The sequence below is a fragment of the Uloborus diversus genome, chromosome 9 (genome assembly GCF_026930045.1).
Source record: "Uloborus diversus isolate 005 chromosome 9, Udiv.v.3.1, whole genome shotgun sequence".
Lineage (NCBI taxonomy): Eukaryota > Metazoa > Arthropoda > Arachnida > Araneae > Uloboridae > Uloborus > Uloborus diversus.
Window position 1 is genome coordinate 121502112 of NC_072739.1, and position 27881 is coordinate 121529992.

General features: G+C 31.1%; 1 protein-coding gene across 1 annotated transcript; it reads right to left on the bottom strand.

Moving 5' to 3' along the window:
- Positions 1 to 162: 162 nt before the first annotated feature.
- Positions 163 to 27797, bottom strand: LOC129230045 (phenazine biosynthesis-like domain-containing protein 1). Its single transcript, XM_054864431.1, has 9 exons — positions 27592 to 27797; positions 22546 to 22645; positions 21387 to 21485; positions 19775 to 19887; positions 9411 to 9440; positions 9206 to 9291; positions 6516 to 6703; positions 4225 to 4287; positions 163 to 588 (listed from the first exon to the last, which is right to left on the bottom strand). Exons 1-9 carry the CDS (start codon positions 27706 to 27708, stop codon positions 479 to 481), a joined length of 906 nt encoding a protein of 301 aa, XP_054720406.1. The 5' UTR covers positions 27709 to 27797; the 3' UTR covers positions 163 to 478.
- Positions 27798 to 27881: the final 84 nt, after the last annotated feature.

The window sequence follows — 27881 nt, forward strand, 5'->3', positions numbered from 1 at the left end:
ATTTGAAACATTTGTAAAAAGAACAGCTACAACCTTGTGGACTAGTTTATGATGGCACAATAAGTGAAAATGAATAAAAAGTAAAATTTAATAAATCTAAAAAAATGCAATAACAGCATAGGTATTTTTCTACCTACAAAATATTTTCAATGGTAAAAGCAAATGACTAGATATTTTACACAAAGCAAGAAAAACAAATTTAGTTTACTATGAATCAAAGTGCTGTAAAGGAATTTACAATTCCTATCAATATTGAAATATTAACAATAGTGAAATTTTTTAAATGAAAAGCATAACACTGTGAGCAACAACATGTTATCAACAATCAATTACATTCAAGAAAAGTTATTGCACATCATGTTTTGGAGAGTAAAAACTTTATAGATAAAAACCTACCAAGAGTAAAAAAACAAGCATTAAGAGATAACCCTCTTAAGCATAGAATTAGGTAACATCGTGAAAAATATTTTTCCAGAAATTAAAAACTAATTTGCCCCTGAACTACAATGGTAGCATTTCCACTGACATGCACTCTGTCTTGAAGGCACTCAACATGAAGATTTCCACCTCGTGGTGAACATTGCCTAGCTGAAAAATAAAATTTAAAAAAATATGATACATATACAAGGCAATGAAAGAGCAATACTTAAACCACCTTTCTTAACGTTTTGCGCATGGTAACACTATATTTTTGCAGAGGATTTTACAAAAAAATATTGCTTCAAAAATGCTGAATACAAAACTTTCCTCCACTCTATGATCATGCTCGATTTTAAATCATCATTTAAGATCATGAAATATGACTGAAAAATTGGGAGAAGAGTTTGAATTCATCATCCTTTTTGAGTTTGGAATAAAAATCTAAGCCTAAAAAAATCTGGAAATTTTGTAAATAGTTTTGGTATAAAATTTTTACCTTTAAGTAAAAGTGAAAAATAGTCAATTTATCCTACACATGGAGCAAAGTTTTTATTAAGCTATTTTTTGAATGAAACATTTTTGAATTAAATAATAAAGTTATTTTTCTTTGATAAAACAAATGATCTTATGGATGATTAAATAAATGTGTAAATAAATTTGTATATGATGGATAACTAAATGAATGAATCAATGAATATGTAAATGAATTAATATAAAATATACTTTTTCACTTTGCACTGCAAGCAATTTAGCAATTGTATTACACATTCAAAAGCAAAACATGCTTAATCTTTACTAATAATAAAGCTGAAAGTCTCTCTGTCTGAATCTCTGTCTGTCAGGATCTCTCTCCGTCCAGATCTCTGTCTGTCAGGATCTCTGTGACGTGCATAGTGCCTAGACCATTTGGCCAATTTTCATGAAATTTGGCAAAAAGTTAGTTTGTAGCATGGGGGTGTGCACCTCGAAGCGATTTTTCGAAAATTCAATTTGTTCTCCTTCTATACCAATTTTAAGTAAATTTTTCCGAGCAAATTATCACAACGTGGAATAGTAAATTACGAAATCATCATAAAGTGGAACCGTAACATGGACAAGCCATTTAACATAGCAAATTGGCTAGAAATTCATCATCCATCATTTGTTAATGTACAGGCTAACCAAATGACCTTTTAATTTTCTACTACGAGCAAAGCCGTGCGGGTGCCACTAGTATTAAATAAATGAGTAAAGTAGACCATCTTATGCAGATTTGATAATACACAGTTTCAGATTTAATATCTTTATTATATTGTACATGGTTGAGCTACCATTTTATGCAGATGCTACATTGCAAATAGATAAAATTTTTGCCTCTTTCAAAGTCCAAACTCTAGAAATTGCAGATATCATGCAATAAACTGCATTTTGGTGTGCTAATACAGTATTATCCCGCATCAGTCGGCATGCCGGAAAAAAGTGAGGTTAACCAGCATGCCGGGAGATTTGAATTTTCCGGCATGCCGGATAATTCTAGGTTTATTTAGCAACAAAACAAAAGTAAATTTCCTCATTCAGTTTCGATCAGAAAACAAACCATTGTTACAGCAATTCATTCTTAATTTAGTTAAATAAATTATTTTTGGTTCCTTTTAGAGACGTAAGTTTAATTTTTTATTTGTTGAATGGCTATGGTAAATTCTTTAATACTGTCTTAGGGGCAGTAACTTACTGCTTAAATCTTTGCTTAGTTTTAATTTAATTTTTGTGAAATTATTCGTTATTGAATAATATTTTTCTTATTAAAATAACAAATGACATTGTTAGTTAATATTTTTACAAAAAATTAAACTGTTTATCACTACTAATAAGATATGTATACATCTTATATTATTTTTTAAGCTGAACATATATTTTTTATAGTATTAACTTTTTTTCCTAACCTCTGGGCATGTCGGAAAGGACCAGGCAAGTGTTACTGAAAATCTGGTCCCCCCCCCCCTCCTCCAAATTTTGTGGCATGCCGGCTAATGCGAGGTAATACAGTAAGCAGGCTTGAACAGCTGGAGACAATTTTTTTCAATTGTTTCCAGAGTACTTTCCACAAGTAAAGTTATTAAAATCACACAATTCAGAGCTTACTAGAAGAAGAGCTTTTAAAAGTGACATACGAGGACAAAACCAACAAGGATATCGACATCTGTGATACATGACCAAAAACTTTCACATTGAAACTTTTGAACCATTCCTCAACAATGGCAAATGCTCTTTTTGATTCGTTAGTGAAGGAAGATTTTGTCATGGAAGTGACGCGAGCGATCATGGATGCTATAATGTCCTACAAAGAGCTACAGAGAAAGACTATCATAACCATCTCATTTTCATATCATGTTTTCTTTCTTTGAGTCTCCTTTTTTTAATCCATGTTTTCTATATGAACGTTGTAATAAGTATCAAAACAACTAATTTACTATTTATCTATCACTAGAATGAAGATATTTTTTAAAATCTATAGAACTTAACCCCTATTTTAACATTATTTTTAAGTCTTAATTTAGACGGATTTTTGTGGGGTACAACCCCCGCGTAAAATGAGAGTCTACTGTACTGTTATGATCATCAGTCGGTCTCAATGTTTGAAATGTTAGTAACAAGAGCATTAATATTTTAATAGAACAAATAATATTTTTATACCACAAAATATTCCAATATCAATATCAAATTTTGAAAATTGCCTTTATTATCAGGTATCTTAATCTTCATAGAAGTGTGTATATATATGTATATATATTATTTTTATTATTATTTAAAGTCTCACTCGTAGGTAGCACAGTGGCAAGCGTACTAAACAACAACAAGAAACTCAAAAGAATATTAACAATGTAAATTGAAAACCATGTAAATATGAAAAGTTGAACAATATGAACATTAAGATACATAATAGAATGAGCAGTAACTGCTATGTTATCAAAGAGCTGGAGCAGTTGGCATATTATACTAATTTGCAGGTTTCTATAAAGGTCGGTAACGCACAAGTCAGCGAGTATTTGCATTTTTATCAAATTAGCAAGAATTTACTTGCTTATTTCAACTGCGTGGTAGGCTAAATACTGGTTGAAATACTTAGAATTGGTTGAAGTACTCAACCTTTTTTTTTTTTTTTTTTTGACTAGAACCAACAACTTGTCTAACAACACAGTTAAAATATTTCAAAATTTGTAGTGCTGCAAAGTAAAATATTTAACCATTTTACTTTGGCCTACATCCTTCACTTATTTTTTATGAGGAAAATGAAGTGCCGATGATTGCTGTTAAATAATTCATTTTAAATAGAAAGTGAAAGGGGTAAACTTTGGACAATAGTATAGAAAATTGTTTTGCACAATGTCAGTCATTATGTTTTGAAAAGTGAGGGCATTGGGTTCTTTATTTACAAACTAACAAGTAATTCGTGAGTAAAACAACAACAATGTGTATAAAGTACAAATGAAGTATTAAAACAGAGTTAAAAACTCAGCAAACAGCTGTTTCGGGGCTGTTAAATGCAAGCCCGTTCATCAGTGCATAAAAGAAGAATGAAAAGCCCACATAATGTAGAGCAGAATGACAAAAAACTTTTACAATTTTACAATAAAAAGTAATTCATTAGGTAAAAAACAAAATATATTGGTCTTAGCACTGAAATTTTGAAAATATGGCAACTTGAGATGTTTTAATGAAAGAAAGGAGTTTAAAAAATAAAACAAGGAGTTTCATGGCCAGGGAGGGGGGGGGGGTGTATATTATAAATACAAACGTAAAAATTCTTATTTTAAAAATTCTCACCATATAATTTATTTTTCTTTAGAATCTTCGACCAATATGGACCAAGTACAGAATGAGCAGATCCTATTAAAAAAATATTTTGAAAATAATTATGCATTTAAAAAGTAAATACCATAATTAGTAAAAAAAAATTGCATAGATTTCCTGTAATCATTACATAATGACTAATGAGCAAAAAACAGTTCAAATTAAAAACATTGGGCAGACATGTGTTTTGCATTTACAAGGAACTCTTTTATCAATAAGGTCACTTCATGTAAAATTAACAACAAGGCACTCAACCAGATCATCTCAAACTTTAATGAAAATTTCTTATTCTTTGACATGTTAAATACATTTAATTATGAAATGATAATCTTGCAACAACCTGTATTACAAATGTGTTTTGAGTTATAAAGAACCCCTTTCATCAATTGCATAATTATGAGTCTCATAGTATAGTTAAGATTTGAAAACTCACAACTTTATGTATCAATAAAGGGGTTCACTGAAAACTTGCCTACAATATTTTTGCATCTCATGCTACAAGTGTTACTTTTCTAGTTGGTTATTTTCACAAAAATGTAAACGTTTTATTTTTATCATAAAAATTTAGTAAAGAGCTTTAAATGAAAAAAAAAGTGATCCTGATGTATTATTCTAAAATTACATTCCAAGCATTATAGTCTACACGAATCTTGATGATAACAACTTTTTTAAACTTTTTGATTACTATTGGTTCAATTTCAATTGAAGTAAGCAAGAAAGAAAAAAAAAATACCTATGTCATGAAAGAGAAAGTTTTATTTACAATGAAGATGAGCAGAGCAGACATAAGAAGAAAAGCTCATCAGTAAGTTAAAAATGAACATGCTTTTCTCTAAAATTTAATGCTCTTGATTAAGAACTTATAACAAAAATTAAATGAGGTACAAATCAAAACTACTCAACTGAAAATAAAGTCATCATATTGTGTTTAACTCTTTCTGTGATATGATTACAAGCATTGAACTTATTTCTTATGCAGTGAAACGATTATAAGAGGCTACCTCTATACTACAGTGGGCAGGTAAACAGAAGTATCTGCAGAAACAAGTTTCCGAGATATTTGAAGAAAGGTGTGTCGGATTCTATACTAACAATAGGGTAATGTTGAAAACATAGGGGGGGGGAGGGCTGTTCAGCGGGAACTAAATAAGCAAGCTTGTACAATAAAGCTAACGTACAACAGATGACAAAAAATGCAAAAAAAAAAATGCAAAAAAAAAAAAAAGAAAAAAGAAAAGAAAAGAAAGAAAAAGAAAAAAAAAATGCAAAATGAAAAATTTACAGTTATTGCCCCTTATTTGCCCACAGCACTGACATACATATTTCCAGCAATGCCTTGAAACTAATTTTCCAGATTTTTTTTACTATAATTAGCAGTTCTCTAGAAGAAACGAGTCAATCCTCTGATAGCAACCAGTTTTGTTTTGTACCAGAAATGATCCTACTTTTTTATCTTTAAATAATGCTTATCTATTTTGAATAGAGTTATTAAAGTATCTTATGCCATTCATGCCCTATAATTCAGAAAAAGAAAAAATGGCGTCATCCAGCAGACAGAACCTACGATGATGAAAAGAGAAATCAATGAAATAAATAAGACTTCATTATGTCAAATTCAAAACGTAAGTATAAATGCTTAATTTCTTTTAAAAGTAAAAAATAAAGTAGAAAAATAAGTACTTATGGAAAAATCAATTAAATTTATATAATTATTTTTTCCAAGCACTAAAAGGATTTAATATTTTTTCTTCCAAAATATGTGTTTCTGCCAATAACAGGCATGAGAGGGCAATATGTACCAAAGTCTGAAAGTGAATACACACAAACTCAAACTTTGCAAAAGAGAAAAAGCGTGAGAAGCATGAGAATTGCCTCTGCGATTGGGAAAAAATAAAATCATAAAGAAAGAGAACAATTTATCCATTTTCCTGTTGGCAATGTAAAAATGACATAAAATTTGAAAGTTTTTCTAACAGAATCAAAAAAAAAAAGAGTTTTATTATCCTTTGAAACAGTATTAATTTATCAGAAACATTTTAAAATCTAGCAACAGAATTAGAAGCACTAAAAAATGAAGTAATCAACATTGATTCCAACAATATGCACATTGCACATGCTTAATTTTAAAGAGAGCTAAGAGTCTTTTTCACATGAAATGCTTTTCTAAAAACAAGACAATTTTCTGTTATCTATAGATAACTTTATTAAACAACACTAACAGAGTTGTTTCAATGTGCTCATTTTAATTCAGATAACATTTTTACCTGTTACAGGGTCTTCAAAAACACCAAGCCAAGGAGCAAAATAACGAGATATGAAGTCAAAGGAATTCCCTTCCTCATCGCAACAATTATCTTTTCCAGATGATTTTAGAGTGATAATAACTCCAACAACATTTGAAGAAGCTTCAAGGAGTTCAGATTGTTTGGGTTTCAGTGATTCCAACTGATGCCTGCAAAATAAAAGAATATAGATGGTGAATTCCAGGAAAAAGGCGAAAGCACTTGAAACTTAAAACTCAACATTCTGTCACTTCTCTTCAAAATTGTCTGTTCTTCCATTCTCTTCACTCATAAATGAACTTTTTGAATCTTAACCTGTTTTTCCCAAATAATTGCATGACTTCCAGAAAATCAAGGGCGAAATCAAGTTTTCTCGTTGTATTTTTTACATTGCAAAAAATTTCTTTTTTGTTACATAGTGTAATTTCAATAAACTTGTTATCATCATATAATATTTAGGTTAACTTTTATCTTTTGAATGTCTAGTTATATGTTTTGGTAAGTAATTTAAAATTTCTTTTCTTTCAACCATGAAATAGGCTCATTACTAAGGTGACAATTTGATGTCCTTCCGTTACCAAAATACTACATTGCATTTAGTTCACCAAGAACCTATTGGGTATAGAAACTAATGTTGTTTTTTTATGCAAAGCAGAATTATGTTCCTTGTCAAGGAGGCTCAGTTAGAATTTTAATATAGTTTTAATTTGCAACAGAAGGACAAAAAAATGCGGTAATGGAAAGACATTTATCTATAAGCTGATACAGCGTAAAATTTTAGAATGTTAGTGGAAAACAAACTATTGTTTAAAGTTAATAGTCACATTTAAAACATATATAAGTAATATTTGTACAAAAATTATGTGTCCTTTCATTTAAAAAATAAACTTTTATTTAAGTTTTTTAAAAAATGTTTTGTGATTTTATTTATTCTATTGTATGTGATAAAAAAAATAAAAAATAAAATAAGTAAAAAAAAACTACGCTTAAAAGTTCCAAAGCATGAGAAAATCATTTTGGTATGACATGTTTGTGATATGACAAGCCAATTTAAGCAGAAACAATTGCTTACAAACTTGATATTTATATTGGAACAACACAATATTGAAACTGTTTTTAGATTTGTTAACACACAAGTCACAGGAAAGGACTGTTGAGAGCATTAGTTCAACCGTTAAACATACTGCAAAGAGATCAGTGAATTCAAAGATCAATTTTCAAAAAGATGGAGTGATATCCATTCTTATCCTGACACACAAAATATGCACTATTTGAACCCTGTAACAAGTTATGTTATTGAATATAGTAAGTACTTCAACAAATCAAATGAGATTTCACATCAAAGTCAACAGAATCTCAGTTAAAAATGATGTTAAAAATGAAGATACTGCTAAATCAAAAACATTAAATCATAAGAATATGCCAAAGGATTCATTAACGTTTGGTCAAGTTTTGTTAGTTGGAAGGAAGGGAAAGAAATTAATAAAGAGCAATGTTAGACAGGTACTTCATATAGAAGATGAAGGAATAGAAATAACTTGTTTGAGAATGCAAAATAATATGGGAATGATTTTCGTGTTTGCTGAGGAAGAAGATAAATGTTCGATGGATTATGATAAAATTATTGAGTATTTAAAGAATTCAGAAATGTAACATATGCTCAGACATTAGATATCATTGTTTAAGACTGCTGTATTAGCTAAATAAATGTGTGCAAGTTGAAATTTTCCAAGCTTAATTGTTTTGGACTTTTTGTCCTTCTATTACTGTCTTTAACAAATACAGGACAGTAATGGAAGGACAAAAGCATATAAATTAACAAATACATAATTTATATGCTTAAAATAATTATTTTCTAAAACTAGAGGTGGAATTGTAATGACTGAACACTCCTGTATGTGCTCTAACTTTTATAGAATTTTCCCTTTTATAGTTTAGCTGAACTTTTGGGAAGAACATGATAGCGTGAAAATCACGTCGCAAAAATGTCCTTCCATTACCGTTTTTTAAATTTGATTAAAAAAAAAAAGCTACAAACAAAAAACTCTCGGCTTTGGCTCTTTTAGCAACTTTTACTATGATATGTATAAAAGTCTATGCATCAGTTTTTGAAAAAATATTTATTTTGATATGCTCACAGACAGAAATGCATCGAATTTTTTGCAAAACTGTCCTTCCGTTACCACTGGAATTCACCAGATAATACTTCATAAATGGGATATGCAGATTGCGGAAATATATTTCATAAAATTGGTGATCATTTTGCAAATGTTAGAAAAAAGTAATTTAGTACAGTGAAACTTTAATGACCACCTCCATAAATAAAGGACCAGTTTGGTAAAGTGCTGATTACACCCCTTTAGCTACTCAATCAGTCTATGTACCTACAGGCCACGCAATGCAAGAGAGGGGGCATGAAAGCTAAGGGTTCTGCGGTCCTTAGTGACATAGAAAGCCATTAACACATTAACAGTTAGGGGCCCAGCTAAATATAAAGATCTGAGCCTGTACTCAATGCTGAAAACCTACAATATATTTTGAAACATTACACATAATTGATTGTGAAGTGCTAGTTTATGAAATATAACTTTACACAATATCATTTTTATCACAATGTAACATTTTTGCTAGTAAAACCATAAGGTAAATGCATATCAATATAAAATCTTTACCTTGTTAAATTATCAGGAAGCTGAATCAACAATTTCTTTGAGTAAGAGAGGACCACTGCTTGGGGCGAGATTGAGCCAATTGCAGCCTGAGAAAAGCATTAAAAAAAAATTTTTTTCAGTACAACTAATGTAAGCACAATTTTATCAGGTGTAAAGAAAATCTTTCCCGTAATACAGAATTTAACACAGAAATCGCAGTACTTACTTTTACTACATCTCCATAAATTTCCATATCCTAAAATTCAAATTGCATTTTAATAAAAGTGTCAGCATTTTCTTCTTTTTTAAAAAATTTATAAATGCATAAAATACAATTACAACATTAAAAAAAATATGTTTAAAAATATTTAATGAAAAAGATGATGTCAAACTTCTGCAGTTCTGGCTTAATGTAAAGGTAATGTAAATCAAGTTTGGCTTTGAATGCTTGCTGAATTAGAAGCACTTATATCTCCTGTTCTAATTAATTAAAAGAAATGGAGCAAACTTCCTATGCAGAATAAAGCTCTTTCTAGTGAAACATATTGTTAACGCCTGGGGAGGGGGGGAGGGATTTTTAAGTCTCCTTTTCGGATGAAATACATTAAATTTAAGTTAAAAAATAAAACAAAATTAAATCAAAAAATAGAAAAGGGACTCAAGGAGCAGAGTTCTGGGCTATGTTCAAATTGTGTACCAAATTTCAAGACTGTAGGGGCCTCCTGGGCATCCCATACAAAGAAATATCGTCTCCTTTATATACTAGCTGATCCGGCATACGTTGCTCTGCCGTAAAAATTATTTCTAGTGAATATTTTAGTTCTTAATTGAAAAATAATGAATGTGTGTGGGGATGGGATCTATCACAGATGGCAGAAAGAGGAATGAAGTGATTTAAACTATGATTGTTGATAAAAGCAAAAAACACCAACCATTATTCATTTTCTCAATACAATGTATTTCATTAACGTAACAAACTAATTCATAGTTTGATTTCAAAGGTTATCGTAGTGTGAAAAAAAGTAATAATTTTTCCATCCTAAAGTATGTCGATATTCATTTTGAAGAGCAATTGAGTGAAGGATATTTTTTGCATCATTTTGACATTTGGTAGCCAAAACAATTCTGGATAGGGACACCCTAACACAGTATGAAATATACTTCATGACCTATTCTCATACCTACCAAATACACATAAAAAATTTCATAAAAATTGGTCAAGCCATTTGGAAGGGATTCAAACACAAACACCGAGACATGAGATTTTTATGTATTGGATTTAAAAAAATTTTGTTGTCATTTTCTGTTTGTCTACAAATGAAATCTTTGTAATCAATTTAAGCAAGGCTTTTACAAAGATTTTCAACAATAGTTTTTATAATGATTTTCAACAATGGTTCTTACAGTGATTTTCAACAAAATGGTTTTTACAATGAATTTCAACAATTGTTTTTACAATGATATATATAAAAAAAAATCTGGGCAGGGACACTAAGGTGGTTCAAAAATTCATGTAAAAAAAAGTTTCTCCTAGATAATGGGAAACCCCTCAATATTTTTAGACTTATGGATAGTAATATAACGGAAGAATTTTAGCTTCCTATTTAAACTGAAAGAGGGTGCTCAACCTCCTCCACCAAACTTCTTAAGTATGGGGAGGGGAGTTTTGAAAAAAAAAAAAAAAATCTAGTATGTAAAAACCTTGAAAATTTGGAAAAGTGTGGCTACAAACCACAAATGGGAGGGAGTAGGGAGAAGAATGCCAATATATGTCAAATTCAGCTCCTTGCTGCATCCTCCACCAAAAATGTAAAAACCATGTTCTCACATTTCTTCCCAAATTTTTGTGACTCACACACGTTTCACATCTTGCTGTTTATATAATTCCGAATGCAGTATTTTGGAAAATCTTTTGTTATTGCTTGTTTTAAGCTTGCTTCTTATGCATATTGTCAATCTGTTTGACACGGGGGGGGGGGGGGACACTACCTCTATTCCTTTCTGTTTTCTGCTCCACTTGCAACTGAAGCAAAGTTGTTGTCATGAGAAATCTATAGCTTCTTTTCTTTTAAATTTAAAATAGCTGTTTCTTACAAAGTTAGAACAGGACTGTAAAAATTTGCAGTCAATTACTAAAAAATCAAAGACTGAAGTACAAATGAAGTGCATTAAATAATGTTAATTGTTCTAGAATCCTTGAAAATAATTAGATAAGTCTTTGAAAATCCTAAGCAAAGTGGGCTTCAATTTTATTTCTTATCAAGTGTATAAATTATGAATTGTTCAAATGGGCAGTATGTTATAATCTTATTACCTATTTTCTAAAACTGAACTCCGTTTCTTTTAAAGCATTTTTTACTACTGATCATTTTTATTTAATTAATTGTTGTACTTGTCGGTACGTTGGAGGGGTAATTAAAAACTAATTGTACCGAAAGTCGACGTGAGCACAAGTAATGAATTGTCTTTTCTCTTCCCCCACTCTTTCTTGCTGTCATTGATTTATTGGATCAAAAACAATTTTTACTGTGTATTATCTTAGTTTTCAAAAAAGTACATTTCTGTCCTGATATTTTTGTAGTTCCAAATACATCTTATAAGGCTTCAAAATGCAAAATTTTATATCTATTCTTCAAAATTTCCGCTGGGGTAGAACCTTCCAGGCCCCCTACAATTGGGAATATTCTATACTCCACTGAAAGGAAAGTCCTATCTTGATACCATTCTCCCTCTTAAGATCAATCCAAACAGGACATTTGGGAAACACACATTAAAACAAGATAAACAAAGTCAAAGTATTGCTGTATGTACCAGAGGAAAGAGACAAACATAGTAAAGGGTGGGGGGGGGGGGATGCCTCTTACACGACGGAGAGAAACGTTGTTCAAACTACGAAGGGGCCCCATACCTGAAATAGCTTAGGGCCCCATTAGGTCTAAATCCGGCCTTGTTCATACACACAAAAAACTTCATAAAAATCGGTCGAGTCGTTTTGGAGGAGTTCAAACATTAACATTGTGACAGGAGATTTTTATATATTAGATTTAGATTAACTTTATAATTAGTGCTTGGGTCGATCTATCATGATTCAGTGGATTTGTTCTTTGGGTGTGAAGATGCATACATTGTTCTAAATCTAAACTTATGGAAGGGTAAGCAATTCTACTCGAAATAAGTTTTGATTTAGAACAATGTATGTATCTTCGCACCCAAGAACAAATCCACTAAACCACGATAGACCGACCCAAGCATTTTGGTGCAACTCAAAAGGGAAGCGACGAACATCATTGCCATTAGATGCAAGGTAAGCAATATATTTGAGAACATTTTAAATAATTGTTCAGTAGAAATATAAAATGGAGCTTGAACTTTCAAAAAAGAAACGATCGAGAGCTGTTCTGAAAGGAATATTTACTAAATATGTGAACAAATTAGATGTTGAAGTATTAGATTCTTATAATGTAGAAACATTACAAGAACATCTTGATTATTTAACTGAAATGTCGAAACAAATTAAAGAAATAGATAAAGAAATTCAAGATATAATTAGTGATGAAAAAGAATTTGACACAGAAATTGTAGCAGCCGTTGAATATGGCCAGAAAATAGTTGTTTTGTTTTCTAAAATTTCTGCTCAGTTGAAAATGAAGCAAAACATGCGACAATTTGACTCTAATGTACAAACAATTTCCAATGCTCAAGAAAACATTGAAAGTTCAAGCATTGAAAACAATGTTTATTTGAATAGAAATATTTCTGCTGATTGTTCAAGAAATATTAAATTACCTAAATTGTCTATTGAGAAATATTTTGGTAATCCTTGTCAATGATTGGAATTTTTTAATCAGTTTTAAAATTCTATAGATAAAAATTATAGTTTGACAAAAATTGACAAATATTCATATTTAAAATCCTTATTAGGAGGTGCAGCATTTAACGTTGTAAATGGTTTTGCACTAACAGATGAAAATTATGAGAAAGCTTTAAACTTGTTAAAACAGAGATTTGGTAGAGAAGAGCTTGTTATTAATGCTCATATGTCAAAATTATTAAATTTGCATCCTGTAAAAAATTCCAGCAATACATTTGCTCTTAGAAAGTTATATGATACTGTAGAAGTGTAAATCAGATGTCTTGATTCTTTAAATGTAACTTCTGGTATGTAGGGACATTTATTGCTTCCTATTCTTATTAAATTAATACCTGAAGAAATAGCTTTAGATTTCAATAGAAAACGTTTGAGTAATCTTTCGAACGGGACTAATTTTGATGTTTTAGAACTTTTAAACTTTCTGAAGGTTGAAATCGAATGTAGGGAAAGTAGCTTTCTGCTTCAAAAGCAAAAAGAAGAAAAACCGAAATCATTTTCTCGCGAGCCAGACAAGCTGTGGAAGCCAGGCGCCACAGTAGATCATAGACAAAACACTTGTAGCAAAGCATTTGATCCGAATTTTTCATTGCGTAGTCATAATTCTTCTAGAGCTCATGAATATTTAGCACCGATTTATGAAAATAAATGCATTTTCTGTAATGATTCACATGACTCGGAAAAATGTAATAATTTAAGTGTGAATGAGAAGAAAGAAATTCTTAAAAAACAAGCCAGATGTTTTTTGTGTTTAAAATCGTTTCATAAAATTCGTGAATGCAAGAAAAAAGAAATGTGTGATATTTGTAATTTAAAACATAGCAGAGCTATTTGTTATCAGTTGGAGAACAAGCATGATGCGAAAAAAGAACAGATTGAAAATAAAGTTGTTTCCGCTATCTCTCAGTGCAATAATGATAGCTCTAGTGAAAATAAGATAGGAATAACTTCAAGCAATAATATTTTGTTACAAACTTGTTCTGTTTTAGTAAAACATTCTGAAGAAGGTACATATGCACCTTCTCAACTATTGCTCCATAACGGATCGATGAGGAGTTTTTGCACGTGTGAAATTGCATTTAAATCAAAATTTCCTGTTGTTAAAAAGGAAACTTTATCTATATATGCATTCGGGTCAAAACAAGGAATTGAAAAGGAATATGACGTGGTAAGGATGAAGTTAGAAAACAGAAATGAACCTTCGCTTAATATTGAAATTGATGCTTTAGTGACCGATCAAATATCTGCTACTAATTTGCCAGCTCCTAATTTGAATATTAGAAAGTCGCATATAAAATTAAGAGGTTTAGGACTCGCGGATTTTTATGACGACAAAAACAATAAAATTGAAATATTGATTGGAGTGGATTATTATTATGGTATTGTATCGGGAAGGTTAAAAAGGCTGAATGACAAACTTGTAACTTGTGAAACTATATTTGGGTGGTATTTAATTGGTAAAAGTGATATAACCAATGATTTGTTGAGCATGAAAGTTTTCATAGAAGAGAAAAACATTTCAGATCTATTAAGGGAATTTTGGGAACTCGAAAATTTAGGTGTTGAGTCTGAAACGATAATAGAAAACAATTCAGATGAGGAATTAATAAGAAATTTGAATGGGGGATTACTTTTAATGATGGTCGCTATAAAGTTAAGTTTCCCTGGAGAACTCACATGAAACCGTTGTTGGATAGTAATGAAGTTGTAGCGAAAAGAAGTCTTTTGAGGTTGAGAAATACTTTCAAAAATGATCCCGCTCATTTTTATGAATGTAAGGCAGTTTTGGACTGCTAAATAAATGAAAATATTACTGAACCTGTCCTGGGAAAGCATGAAATCGAAAAAAAAGGCTAATACCTTTTATTTGCCACATAGAGCTGTTATTCGAAGTGATAAAACCACAAGTAGACTTAGAATAGTTTTCAATGCAAGTTCTCATTCCAAAAACCAATTGTCCTTAAATGACTGTTTATACACCGGTCTTAACTTTACTCCTGATCTTTTTATTTTAATAAAAAAGTTTAGAAGCAATTCAATAGCATTCACTGCTGATATTCGACAAGTGTTCCTGCAGATAGAAATAGACGAAGAAGATTGCGATTATACCAGATTCTTTTGAGATGATGAACCAGAGGGATATAAGAATGACGAAAATTTTCAGATATTTAAAATGTCGAGAGGTCTATTCAGAGTTAGCTCAAGTCTGTTTCTCTTAGCAGCAACTATTAGGCATCATTTGAAAAAATACACACATGAATTCCCGGAAATATGCAACCTTCTGAGTAGTTCATTATATGTAGATGACTTCATCAGTGGTCAAACAAATGTAGAAGAAGCATTGAAAACTTGTATAGAGAGTCGAGATATTTTTAGAGATGTGGGTATGATGCTGAGAAAATGGAAAATAAATTCTGCCCAATTAAGCAAACGGTGGCAAGACACCGGACTAGACATAGAAGACACAGATCATTCCGACAATCAATTCTTAACTTCCAGCAAAGTTTTAGGAGTTGCATGGGATGCCGAGAAGGATGTATTTTATTTTGACACACAAAATTTAGAAAGGTTTTTGTCTAAAAGGAATAACACCAAACGATTTCTTTTACAAGCTGCTAGTCGCATGTTCGAATCCGATTGGATTTTTAGGGCCTTTTGTTGTCCGAATAAAATGTTTGATACAAGAAATATGGTGTTTGGGACTAGATTGGGATGAGTCTTCCGCAAGAACAAAGTAAAATTTGGAATGAATGGTGTGATCAAGTTCAACACTTAAAAGAGATTAGCATACTCAGACATTATTTGGCTGAAACCCTTACTGGTGAAGTACATTCCATCCAACAACATTCCTTTTCTGACGCCTCTAAACGAGCTTACGGGACTGTGATATATCTTTGCGCTGAGCTCAATGATGGATGAATCATTTCTAATTTTCTAACTTCCAAAAGTAGAGTAGCTCCGCTTAAAACACATTCGATACTGAGACTCGAACTGCTAAGTACACTCCTATCTGTCAGATTATGCGATAGGATTTCTAAAGTTATTGAAATTCCGTTCACTCGTCATTTCTTGACAGATTCATCTATTTCTTATTTTTGGATCAACAGTAATCCGGAAAAGCTGAAAGTTTTCGTAAGAAATCGAGTACGAGAAATACATAAGTATAGCAACCCCAGTGAGTGGTCGGATTGTCCTGGATCCCAAAATCCAAGTGATTGTATCTCAAGAGGCTTGTCAGCTGAAGAATTAAAGAACAGTGATTTTTGGTGGCATGGGCCCACATGGTTAAGACAAGATGAAACATATTGGCCAAAATCTTTAGAGCCATTGACTCCTTCTGATGATGAATTGGAAAAATTAGAAGTCAGGAAAAATGTTGTAGTGAAAACAGTCGTATCCGAAGATCAAGTTGAAAATGACCTCATTTCAAGACATTCGTCCTTCATTGAACTGATTAGAATTAGTGCGTGGTGTCTAAGATTCTTATAAAATTGTAAGCTACAACCTTTAGAGAGGAAAAAGGATCACCTAAATGGATTTGAATTGCAGAATGCAACAAAGTTATTGGTTAAACAAATTCAGCAGTATGAGTTTGAAAAAGAGATCAAATGCTTAAAGAAGAATATGACTCTTCCTAAAGATAGTAAGCTACTTAATTTGAACGTTTTCCTTGACAAAGATGAACTTTTAAGAGTAGGTGGCAGATTAAACCAATCAGAACTTTCAGTTTCTCTGAAACATCAATTGCTGTTGCCCAAAGTCCACCATTTTACAGATTTACTCATAGAATATTACCATAAAAATGTTTCCACTCTGGAACTCAAACCACACTCTCGGTCATTAGACAATTATTTTGGATACCCTCAGGGCAAGCGCGTGTAAGACGTATTATAAACAAATGTTTAACCTGCTTTCGAACAAAAAATCAGACAATCAATCAAATTGTGGGAGATTTACCCCGAGATTGAGTCATACCGTCAAGAACATTCCAAACAACAGGAATTGACTTTGCAGGACCTATTATTACAAAGCCTAACTTGAAAAGATCTAGAGTAAAATTAAAATTTATGTTGCTTTATTTATCTGTTTTAGCACAAAAGCTACACACTTAGAAATTGTTTCGGACTTGACCACAGATGCCTTCATGGCATGTTTGAAGAGATTCATAGTAAGACAGTCGAAGCCATCAACTATTTGGAGTGACAATGCTACTAACTTTAAAGGTGCTCGTTCTGTTTTGAATCAATTATTTCAGATTTTTAGAAAAGATCATGTTCAGCGTTTCTGCGCAGAAGAAAATTTCCAGTGGAAATTCATTCCGCATGCTTCGCCACATTTTGGAGGATTATGGGAAGCAAATATAAAATCCACGAAGAAACTTCTGTTAAAAGTAACTAAATCATCAGTTTTGACATTTGAAGAGTTGAATACACTCATAGTCCAAATAGAGGCCATTTTAAATTCTAGGACAATCTGTCCCCTTTCATCGGACCCTACTGATTTGCAACCACTCACACCTGGTCACTTCTTAGCTGGAGCTCCCTCTTATCGATACCTGAAAATGATACTGCTTTGGATTCCTTGTCTCTTCCTTCTAGGTGGGTTATGATCCAGAAGTTGAGGAAAGACTTCTGAAACAGGTGGTCGAAAGAGTACCTCAACTCCTTGCAAACACGAGACAAATGGAGACAAGAAGCGGCTAATCTCAAGGTTGAACAACTTGCCCTCCTGAAAGACAATTGCAGTACCACCCCTTTGAACTGGACCTTGTGCCGCATCGAGAAGGTGTATCTAGGAGAAGATGGAAAAGCCAGAGTTTGGTGACATAAGGTCTGAAGCTGGGACATACACCAGATCCATCGCTAGATTGTCACCCTTGCCATTTGCAGAAGAGGTTGGACATCCGTCCAACGGGGGGTGGCATGTTTGTGATTACACGAGCGAAGCCTCAGTATCAAACGCGTGCATACGCAGACTTTTAAAATTAGACCTTTAAAAACTTTTTCTGGCAACTGTAGATCAGAAATGGATACAATAGACTGTAGTAACTAAGTTTTTCGCGCTGTAAATAAAAGCTTTTTCCCCAGATTATTTCGAGTAGAATTGCCCTTCCAGAAGTTTTGATTTAGAACATGGTATGTATCTTCACACCCAAAGAACAAATCCACTGAACCACGATAGATAGAGCCAAACAATTAGCATTATTTTTCATTGCTTTTAGAAAAATTTAAAAAGTAGAATCGGCAGAGATTGTGACAGAGAAAGTAACTTGAGAAATAGTCCTTAAAATTTTTTTTAAAGTGGACATCAGGTCAATCGTTTAGGCTCTTTGCTGCCCCATGGAAAAATTTAAAATAGCCTTTGAATAAAATAAATATTTAAAGCATTACTAACTTTTAAAAATAATTTAGGATGAGTTTTTTAAAAATCTTCTTAATAAAGAAAAATTCATCATAAATTATTCAATTATTTATTTATTTATTTTCAAAATTTAATACATCTTTAAGGTATAATACTACTTTTGTTCTACAAAGCAGAAATGTATTACGAACCAGCAGTAAGTTGACAAGCTTTTAAAATAACATAATTTTTTTTAAAATACCAAATACTTTTCGTTGTGCACTCAAAAGGACAAAATAACTTTTCTGGGGCAGAATGGACAATTTTAAGTATATTCCTGTAGTTTACAATTATTCCAAGAAAATGACACCACAAATGAAGAAAATTGTGGCTCGAGTCAGGTAGATAATTTCTTACCATTATACTATCTTATCATAAATTTGAGTTTCGACTCATGCATATTTTTTGGAGAAAGTTTTGTTTCAAATGACTTGAGCCACACATTCTTTTGTCTCTTGTGTCATTTTCTTGGAATAATTGAAAACTACAGAAATACTTAAATCATCCTTTCCGCCCCAGGAAATGTTATTTTGTCCTTTTGAGTTCATAATGAAAAGTGCTTGGTGTTAAAAAAAAAAATGTCTGTTATTTTATTCTTTTTAGTATAAATGTATTTCAGAAGTAGTATGGTCTTACCATCACGAAACTTATCACCTTATTTTTTCAAAAGATGCTCCATACTAAAAGAAAAAATATCCTATATACATGTCCAAAACTTTAAGCAATTGGCACTAAAAATGAATCCTTGTTCCAATCTAGGATTTATTTCTATGCTAATTTAATGAAACCATTTACATATTAAAGGTTTCTCAAACTAGTTTATTTTTCAAAACATACAAGTTACTTGTGATAAAGATACTATGCTGGTTATGTTTAAAAAATAACCAGCTTTCATCTTAATATTGACTAATTTATTTCTATAAACACTTAATTTTTTTTTCCTTTTTTTGTTTTTGAAAGTACTTCCTTACTAGATATGCCCTCAACTTGCAGTTCACCTGTCTCTTCAGTGGACAAAATTTAATGATTTATGAAAAATTTTCCATAAAAATGAGATCATTCCAAAATGGAATATGCACATGTTTCAATCTAACATAAATAAATAAACCAAAAAGATTCATGCAATTGATAGTTTTCAATTAAAATTAGAACTAATTTCCTATTATAATACAATTCCAAACTGAAAACTAAAAGAAAAAAAAAAGGCATAACAATAATAAGAATAAAAGAAACAGAAAAGAATAAAATAATTTTAGGACCTTTAGAAAAAATCTTAGAGTTTCTAAAATATAAAAAAAAAAAAAAAAAAAAAAATTGTATACCACAGGTACAGATTCATATGCAGGCAAATCAATTTCTATTCTCCCATCAGGCAGACGTTTAGCTTTTAAAACTCCACTGAGTGTCTCAAATTCAATTATTTGAGACTCATTACCTGTATTCAATTAAATAAATTCTTTATGTTTAACTGTTACAATAAATAAATAAAAGAAATAAATGAAAAATGAAATAAAGAAAATAAATTTATTTAAATCACAACAAATATTCAAACAATATAATAATTCACTCATGTATCAAAATAAAATCATTTATGAAAATTGGCTATTTTAAATTCCGATTTGTATTTAGTATAAACAAGTGACACATCTCAAACACTAATTAATAATAACAATAACAACAATAAAAAATAAATAGTGAAATTAAGATTTCAATTACAGCTATAGACACAGCAAAAGAAGATAAGTATTTTTTTATCTAGTTTGACTCAATAATAACCAATAAAATTGCTTAAATGTAAGACATATGACACAACAATAACAAAGGCTGTTTGGATATATGTTTAATTTTTGAATTAAAATAATAATTTTTAAAATCATGTAAGAGACATCAAAACATAGAACACCAACATTTAAGAAATTTTAAGAGCTTACCCTTTCAAATGTCCCAATGCAACATTTTAACAAGAACTCATACAATTCAAATCCATAAAAAAATATTTGAAAAACGTTCGAAACAATCTCCTCTGTACTAATTTGCAGAAAATTAATGCTAAAATTTCATGCTCATTCTTAATAGTACTCCGACAGAAGCTACAATTTGAAATTAAATACAGTGTGTTTAAAAAAAAAAGACCCGATTTCAAAAAATCATAACTATTCAGATTTTAACCGGTTTCATTAAATAAAGGAATCGTTAGAATGGAGAAAATCTCGAGTTTCACGGAGTTGCCAACAGGTAGCACTAACTCTCTTTCTTTGCCTGACATGTCAGTGTTTGTGAAAAGGGCGACTGCATGACAAAAATCCTATTGTGTTCTACGCTTCTCAACTTGCGGGTCTGTGTGTAAAAACTTTATTATTATCCATGTAATATAAAATTTATCTGAAGTGTCTATTTTCAATAGTTTTCATAATATACGCATTTCAAATCGGGACATTCTTTTAGAAACACCCTGTATATTCATTCAAAATTTGAGTATGTGAATCTATAACAGTGATTAAAGTTGAATATGCACCTGGACTGCCAAAATATTTGATACACAATGTTTTCCCTTCTTTAACTCTCTTAGTTTTTGAAATAAAACTTCCTTTGTGTGTGGGGGAGGGGGGGGGAGAAAAAAAAGATAAAAAGATAAAAGAAAGATTTAAACATAGCTTTAACATGCATGATTAAAAAAATGATTGGAAAATATGAAAAATATGACTCACATGAATGGCAGTTTGTCATGCTCGAGCAGGGGTTCTCAAAAAGGAGCAAGAAAAATATTTTATGTAGTTCTGCTTATCTCTATGGGATCCTTCCCCTAATTAACCGCCCCTCTCCAAAAAAAAAAGTGAATGCGACATTTTCCGATCTCATAAATCCGCCAATGTATGGTGTTCCGTAACTTTCTCCAAAAACTTCGAAACAAAACAAATAACAAAACATACATACCACAGACTGTAAATAGAACTGCAGAAGAAGCTAAAGTTGCATGCCCGCAAAGTGATACTTCACATGTTGGAGTAAACCATTGTAATTTAAAACGATTTCCTGTAAATGAAATTAGAAATTAAATGCAAAAAACAGTAAATATCAATAATAAATATTCCATAGCATAAATGTTGTATTTTTTTAGCTTCAATTTTAATTATATTAGTAATAAGCATAAATACTTTAACTCCATCTATTAATGTTGAGCACCTTCCAAAGTATTATTTTAAATTTTGTCAAATTCTCTCAGGAACTTCTCTTTTCAGGAACTTAAGTACCCCATGGTGAGTACTGAGGTGGCTAAAGAAGCCTTTTCATGCAAAATGCACCATCTGGAAGATTTAAGATCGCAAAAGAGGAAAAATTGCACAAGGCTTCCAGGAGCACCTCCACTTAAAATTTTTTTGGATGAGATTAAATTCTTAATTTACTGCATGAAACTCCATATTTTCCGAATGATAAAAAACAAGCATGAACATTACACCTACAACTACATCTAATGAGAAGAGAAATTAGGTATAAAAAAAAAGCAGCACTGCAATACTGTCTCCAAATTTGACGAATCATCAATTTGCCCGATAAGGACATTTTAAGGAGCGAGGGTGACTAAAAAAAAATGCCTTAGCAACTGGTTCTTTTATAGCATGAATATTTTAGAAGTTACACTGAATTTTCCAATAGACTGTGATAAATAATTTGTCTAGTAATTAAAAAATTTTTCCTGGCTGCTAAGCTTTCACAATTTTTTTCAGTCTGTGCATACACTACTGACTGAGAGCCAGTAAAATTATTGTGGGTGTTCAAAATCTCATCCCATTCCTTGTGTACAGTAAATTGACTCAAAAACTGCCATTAAAGATTCTAGGTATATATAGTAAACTACCAATAAAACTAGCCTATGCAATAAGGGATTGGTCAAAGTACACTTTATTTATGCAGATTCAAAGTGTTGACAATGAAAAAAGTAGATCCTGAATACTTTTTTGTTTTGTTTGGGAAGTGACTGGAAAACAGGTTCAATTCCAAACTTTATGCATATTTCAAACTTTCATAACATTCTTCTATCAGAGAAGTTTAATACTCCTCATCACAATATTATAAAATGCAGCAAGTTACTAACCATTTTGAAAAGTATCTCCCTTTTTAATGATTGATATAAATGCTGTCTCTGAGAGGTTCATTTCAGCCCCCATTTTCTGTTTCATCTCATTAGAAATCTCCTGTAAAATTGAAAGGATTTTTTTTTTTTTTTAAGTTTTTGATACATTTCAAATAGAACTTGGGCAGTTCTCAAAAGGTGGGAACAAAAAAGTTAACTTTGAGCAATTTCAAAAATTTTCGAATTTGACATCAATTTTGCTTTTATTCTATAGTATGCATACCTAGAACACAATATATGAGCATGAAAAGACAGCAGGTATTTGTAAAAATTGTTAATTAGCAAATTAAATCAGCTGTCTGTAGGTAACAGATTTTGGACATTGTTGTCCTGTAGGTAACGGATTTTGGACATCATCATAACGTAAGTTTAACCATTTTGACAATTGTTAATCTGATTTTTAACTTTTCCAATGAAAATTTTATTTACTACTTTTTAAATTTTGCAATTTAATAATAAAGAGGATATTAATGAAATACTTGAATGGCTATACATGCTGCTCCTTACATATAATAAAGTTTTGGAATGATTTTGAAGAAGTTGATGCAAGGTTAAAAAAAGCTTCAAATTAAAAATAATACAATTGTAAAAAGTGAAATCAGTTTTAATAATGAATATTTTTTCTAATGTCATAAGAATTAAAATGATGTCTAAAAAAATTATTGAAGAAAGAAATTCATATTTCTATTTGGAGATTGTTAAATTATGTTTCCAAAAGAAAGGAGAAAAAGAATTCTAAAATAATATAAGCGGAAAAAAAAAAAAAAATTGCTAGCGCAGGTGATAAAGTCGCCAAAACTGGTACAGCTGATGATAAACTACATTTGTCAAATTGGAATTCCCCTCTGGTAACCTTTAGCTTATCGTATACTGTGTTGTCGCCAACGGAGGTTTGCTTGGCGATTTTAGAGCAAAATGGCTTTTGGTTCCATGTTTCTACTGTAATTTATGTATTGTTCAATGTGTAACATATTAATTATGCAAAATACCACGGGATTAAAGAAGATAACATTATAATAACGTTTTTTATTGAGGTTAGAAGACAGTAGATCATCAAAAATTATGAATAAATGGACAGAATTATCGGCGTCAAGATCGTAACGCCATTTGGACATCTCACATGTACGTTTAAAAAAAATTATTTTTCTTCTAAGATACTGCATAAAAGCTTATGAAAACACTTTTAAACAATTAAAAATTGATTCTGAGGCTCGATAAACACCTTTAAAATCAAAACATCATATACTTAGTTCTCAAAAAATAGCATTGTAAAGATTGTAAATTTTGGACATGCATCAAATTTCAAACTTACTATTTTCTAAAATCGTTTACAAAGTGAATAATCTGTCTTTACTTTTGTTATTTGTGTAAAATATTAACAAAAAATTATTCAGTGTAAGATTCATACCTTTAAATTTTTTTTTGAAACGTATGGAAATAATTAAAAAAAATTTTTCTTTAATGGTACATTTCCTCAGTTAACGTTTTGGTATGTCCAAAATTGCGCCTTTTTGCAAAGAAAATATTTTTTTAAGGGCATTTAAAGAGCATTTTCCCCAATATTTATGTCAATTCTTGTCTCTATACAGTATTATAATTTAACTCAAAAATTTTTGAGTTAATTAAAATGAAAGTTATTTGGTGTTGAAGCTTCAAAGTTGAGGTCTGTGTTTGCTCCCACCTTTTGAGAATTGCCCACTTAAAAAAATAAATTATACAAAAATATTTTGCTTGATTGCTACAAAATAAGGGGAATAGGTAAGTAACTTTTTTTTTTACTTCATTACAAGTTCACAGTTGAGGTCATTTTTTCAAAATGCAAAAAAGTGATGAAGATCAAAAGATAATGAGCCCAGATAGGCTGAGTTTAGTTTTATGAAGTAAACTACTTCAAGTGCATTGAACAGTATACAGTATAACCCTGATTTAATGATTGCCAAAGAACTGAAAAAAGTTATTGTTAAATCAAGGATATTGTTCAATCAAGGAGCATATACATTCAATGCAGTTAAATCTGGAACCAGTGAAATGTATCATTAAATTGAGGAAATCGTTAAATTGGGTATTGTTAAATCAAAGTTATATTGTAACAGTAATTATTCCTTTTTGCAATCAAGCTTTATTCTTGGAATTAGAAAAGGTTAAAATGATTCCCAGCCTAATTTTTAACTCTGAAATCATAATCTAAATATATAGAGGTGATGGTGTTTCTTTGTTTGTTCACGATCGCCAGAAGACCCCATAGCACCTACAGTCCTGAAACTTGGCACAAAAATTCGAACGTACCCTGGGCCCTACGAAGATTCCTTGAAAAATTACTTTATTCTTGATTAGAGACGTACCGAGTGGCACTTTAATCGAGTTACTGAGTACCAATTATGTTAAGAAGAACCACCGACACACACATGATGAATTTTGCACTAATTGGAATGGTAGTATAGACCTTCATGTCTATATAATAGTTTCTAAAACAAATTTCCAGCTGAAATTTAATTATGCATTGTTAAAAAAATTTGTTTGTGTCACAAATTTTACAAAAAACTTATTTTTACAATTAAAAATAAAGAAATAAATAAAAAGTATAATTGATCAAGTTGAAATTAAAAATTATATCAACATATTATAGTTCTAGTCCGCCAAACATTAATTAATTTTTAAAAGCAAATAAAACAATGTTAAAAGCACAAATGTTTAGGAACACTACGGACACGTGTTTCTGCTTTACAAGGAATGTCTTTTTCTGTGCATAAAATGTAAGCGAATGAATGTAAAGACATATGACAAAAAATCCGACTTTTGTTGGAAGTCTTTTAATCCATAAGCTCACATTTTGGGCAGTCCTTGTAATGCCAAAACACGTGTCTGCAGTGCTCCTGCACATTTGTGCTTCTAACATTGTTTTATTTGCTTTTATTTTTTAAGCATTTCTCATAAATAATTTTTGTTTGTAGCAAAAATCCATTTTATAACATAAAACTTTCATATTTTCTATACTTACCCTTTTTTGCCCCATTTTTAATAAATGAGTTTTATTAACTTGGGGGACATTAAAATAAAGATTTACTTCATTGAAGCATAAAAATCTTCAGTATACAAATTTAAATTTGACTTGTTGATATGAATTGTAAATGATTGTAGTTTATTACAGTAGTACCTCCGGTAAGGGACATTTCCAAATAAGGGACACCTCTATTTAAGGGACATTTTTTCTGGTCCCAGTCCCTTTGAATTGGGACCTCCATGTATTTGCCTCCGAATAAGGGACAAACTATTCAAGGGACAGTTATGGAAAAAACTTACAACAATTAATGTATAAATGCATCATACAAAGTATTGAATTTACTGGAATTTAAAAATCTAAAATTCAACTGATGAAAGCTTGACATAAACGTGTATAAATATGATGTACTGCGAAATTCTTGCTAAAATTTGCATGCATGTTTTCTCTTCTTAGTATTTTTTTCAAGTAGGCTAACAGCCGAAGGCAGGGCCGGATTTGGAAGTGTGGAGGCCCCGGGGCAACGAAGAAGTGGAGGCCCCTAATCAGGGTTCGAAAAGATCATTATATTTTCGAAAATATCCGATACTTTGATATATATCCAAATATTTTGATATATATGTATATATCCGATATTTTCGACCCGTGAAAATTAGAATATTTTGTAAAAATTTTATTGTGGGGTCCCCTTTGTTGTGGAGGCCCCGGGGCAGTAGCTCCTCCACCTGCCCTCCCCTAAATCCGGCCCTGGCCGAAGGATAATCAACACCCATAAATAGCTTCAAATAAAAAAACATGAAATGAGAACACTGATTGATATTTATATCATATTAAATTTTAAATTCCATGAAATCGAACAAGTTCCTGTACATTCATGCGCTGTCATGGAATTACTTCAAAATAATTCATGTTTGTTACAAAACTATATCATTGCCAAATTGTTTTTTTATTATTATTATCATTAAAACAAAAACATTTGAAATTTAATTACTTTTGAATTTCATTCAGTATAAATCATTTTTAGCATTTCATCTTAAATGCAAATAGATTAGAACGAAATTATGCTGAGTTAATACACTGCATGTATTATTTCACATACCTCTGAAGAAAGGACACCTCTATTTAAGGGACAAAATTTTCCATTCCCATAGTGTCCCTTATTGAAAGGTTCTACTCAGAGCCTGATTAACGCATGGTCCGACGGGTCCGCGGACCTGGGTACCACAAATTTAGGGGCCTTAAAATAGCCAAAATTAACTTACTTCCTTCCTTTTTTTTCTGTTAAAGTGAACGTTTCTTTTCAGCTTTGAAAAGAATCAAAAATCGTTTGAGAAGCTACGTTTTTCAGGATAATTTAGAGGCGTTTTTCTTATTGACCACTGAAAATTCTGTGACATCAAAATTAGATTTTGATGATGTGATCGACACATTTGCCTCTGTTAAAGCCAGAAAGAAGCCTTTTTAAAGCTTAATGTCAGAATTAGGTTTTTTTTTGCTATTTTTGCAGTTTTAAATTGTTTTTTAATTCATTTTCACCTTAAGGTAAGGCAATTTTAACTATGATTAGTATAATGACTATCAAGTGTTAGTTATTGAAATCCCAGGTTTCTGTAGTAATGTGTAGGTTTCTAGTGTATTAGGTTTCTAGTATAAAACATTGACTTTGAAATTGTGCTGATTTTCTCATGGGGGGGGGGGGGGCACCAATTTTTACTCAGGACCTGGGCACCAGTTTGTCTTGATCGGGCCCTGGTTCTACTGTACATGCTTGCACCTTTTTATTAATTGCACAATCTGTATTGAACAACACTCAATATTTACAACTACTCGGTATTGCCCGAGTATCTGATCAAAATTTGCCCGAGTACCGAGTACACGGTATGTCTCTATTCTTGATCCAACTTGGTGATTTCAGATGATGGAAAATATATATAAAACTTCCTTGTATAATGAAAATTAAACCTCGTAAATCAAAAATTAGCATGAAAAGATTCTTTACATTTACTTACTTCTTGATAAGAAACCAAACAAATTGCAGCACCGTTACCAGCAAAAGGTTTCTTTGTAAATGCGTCTACAATAAAAATTGGTAAAGTAGACTTTTCTAATTGCTTAGCAACATCCATTACGAACTTTAAAAGCTGAAAAATTTTGGGTTTCAAACTAAGAACATATGTTGCTCTTATGAAAAGTCTTACTTTTCAGCTGACCGCTTTTTTCCACTGATTAGATTCAAGACTGATAAAAAAAAATTCAAGCAAATCACGATTAAAATTTCACCGATATCAACTGAGTATCT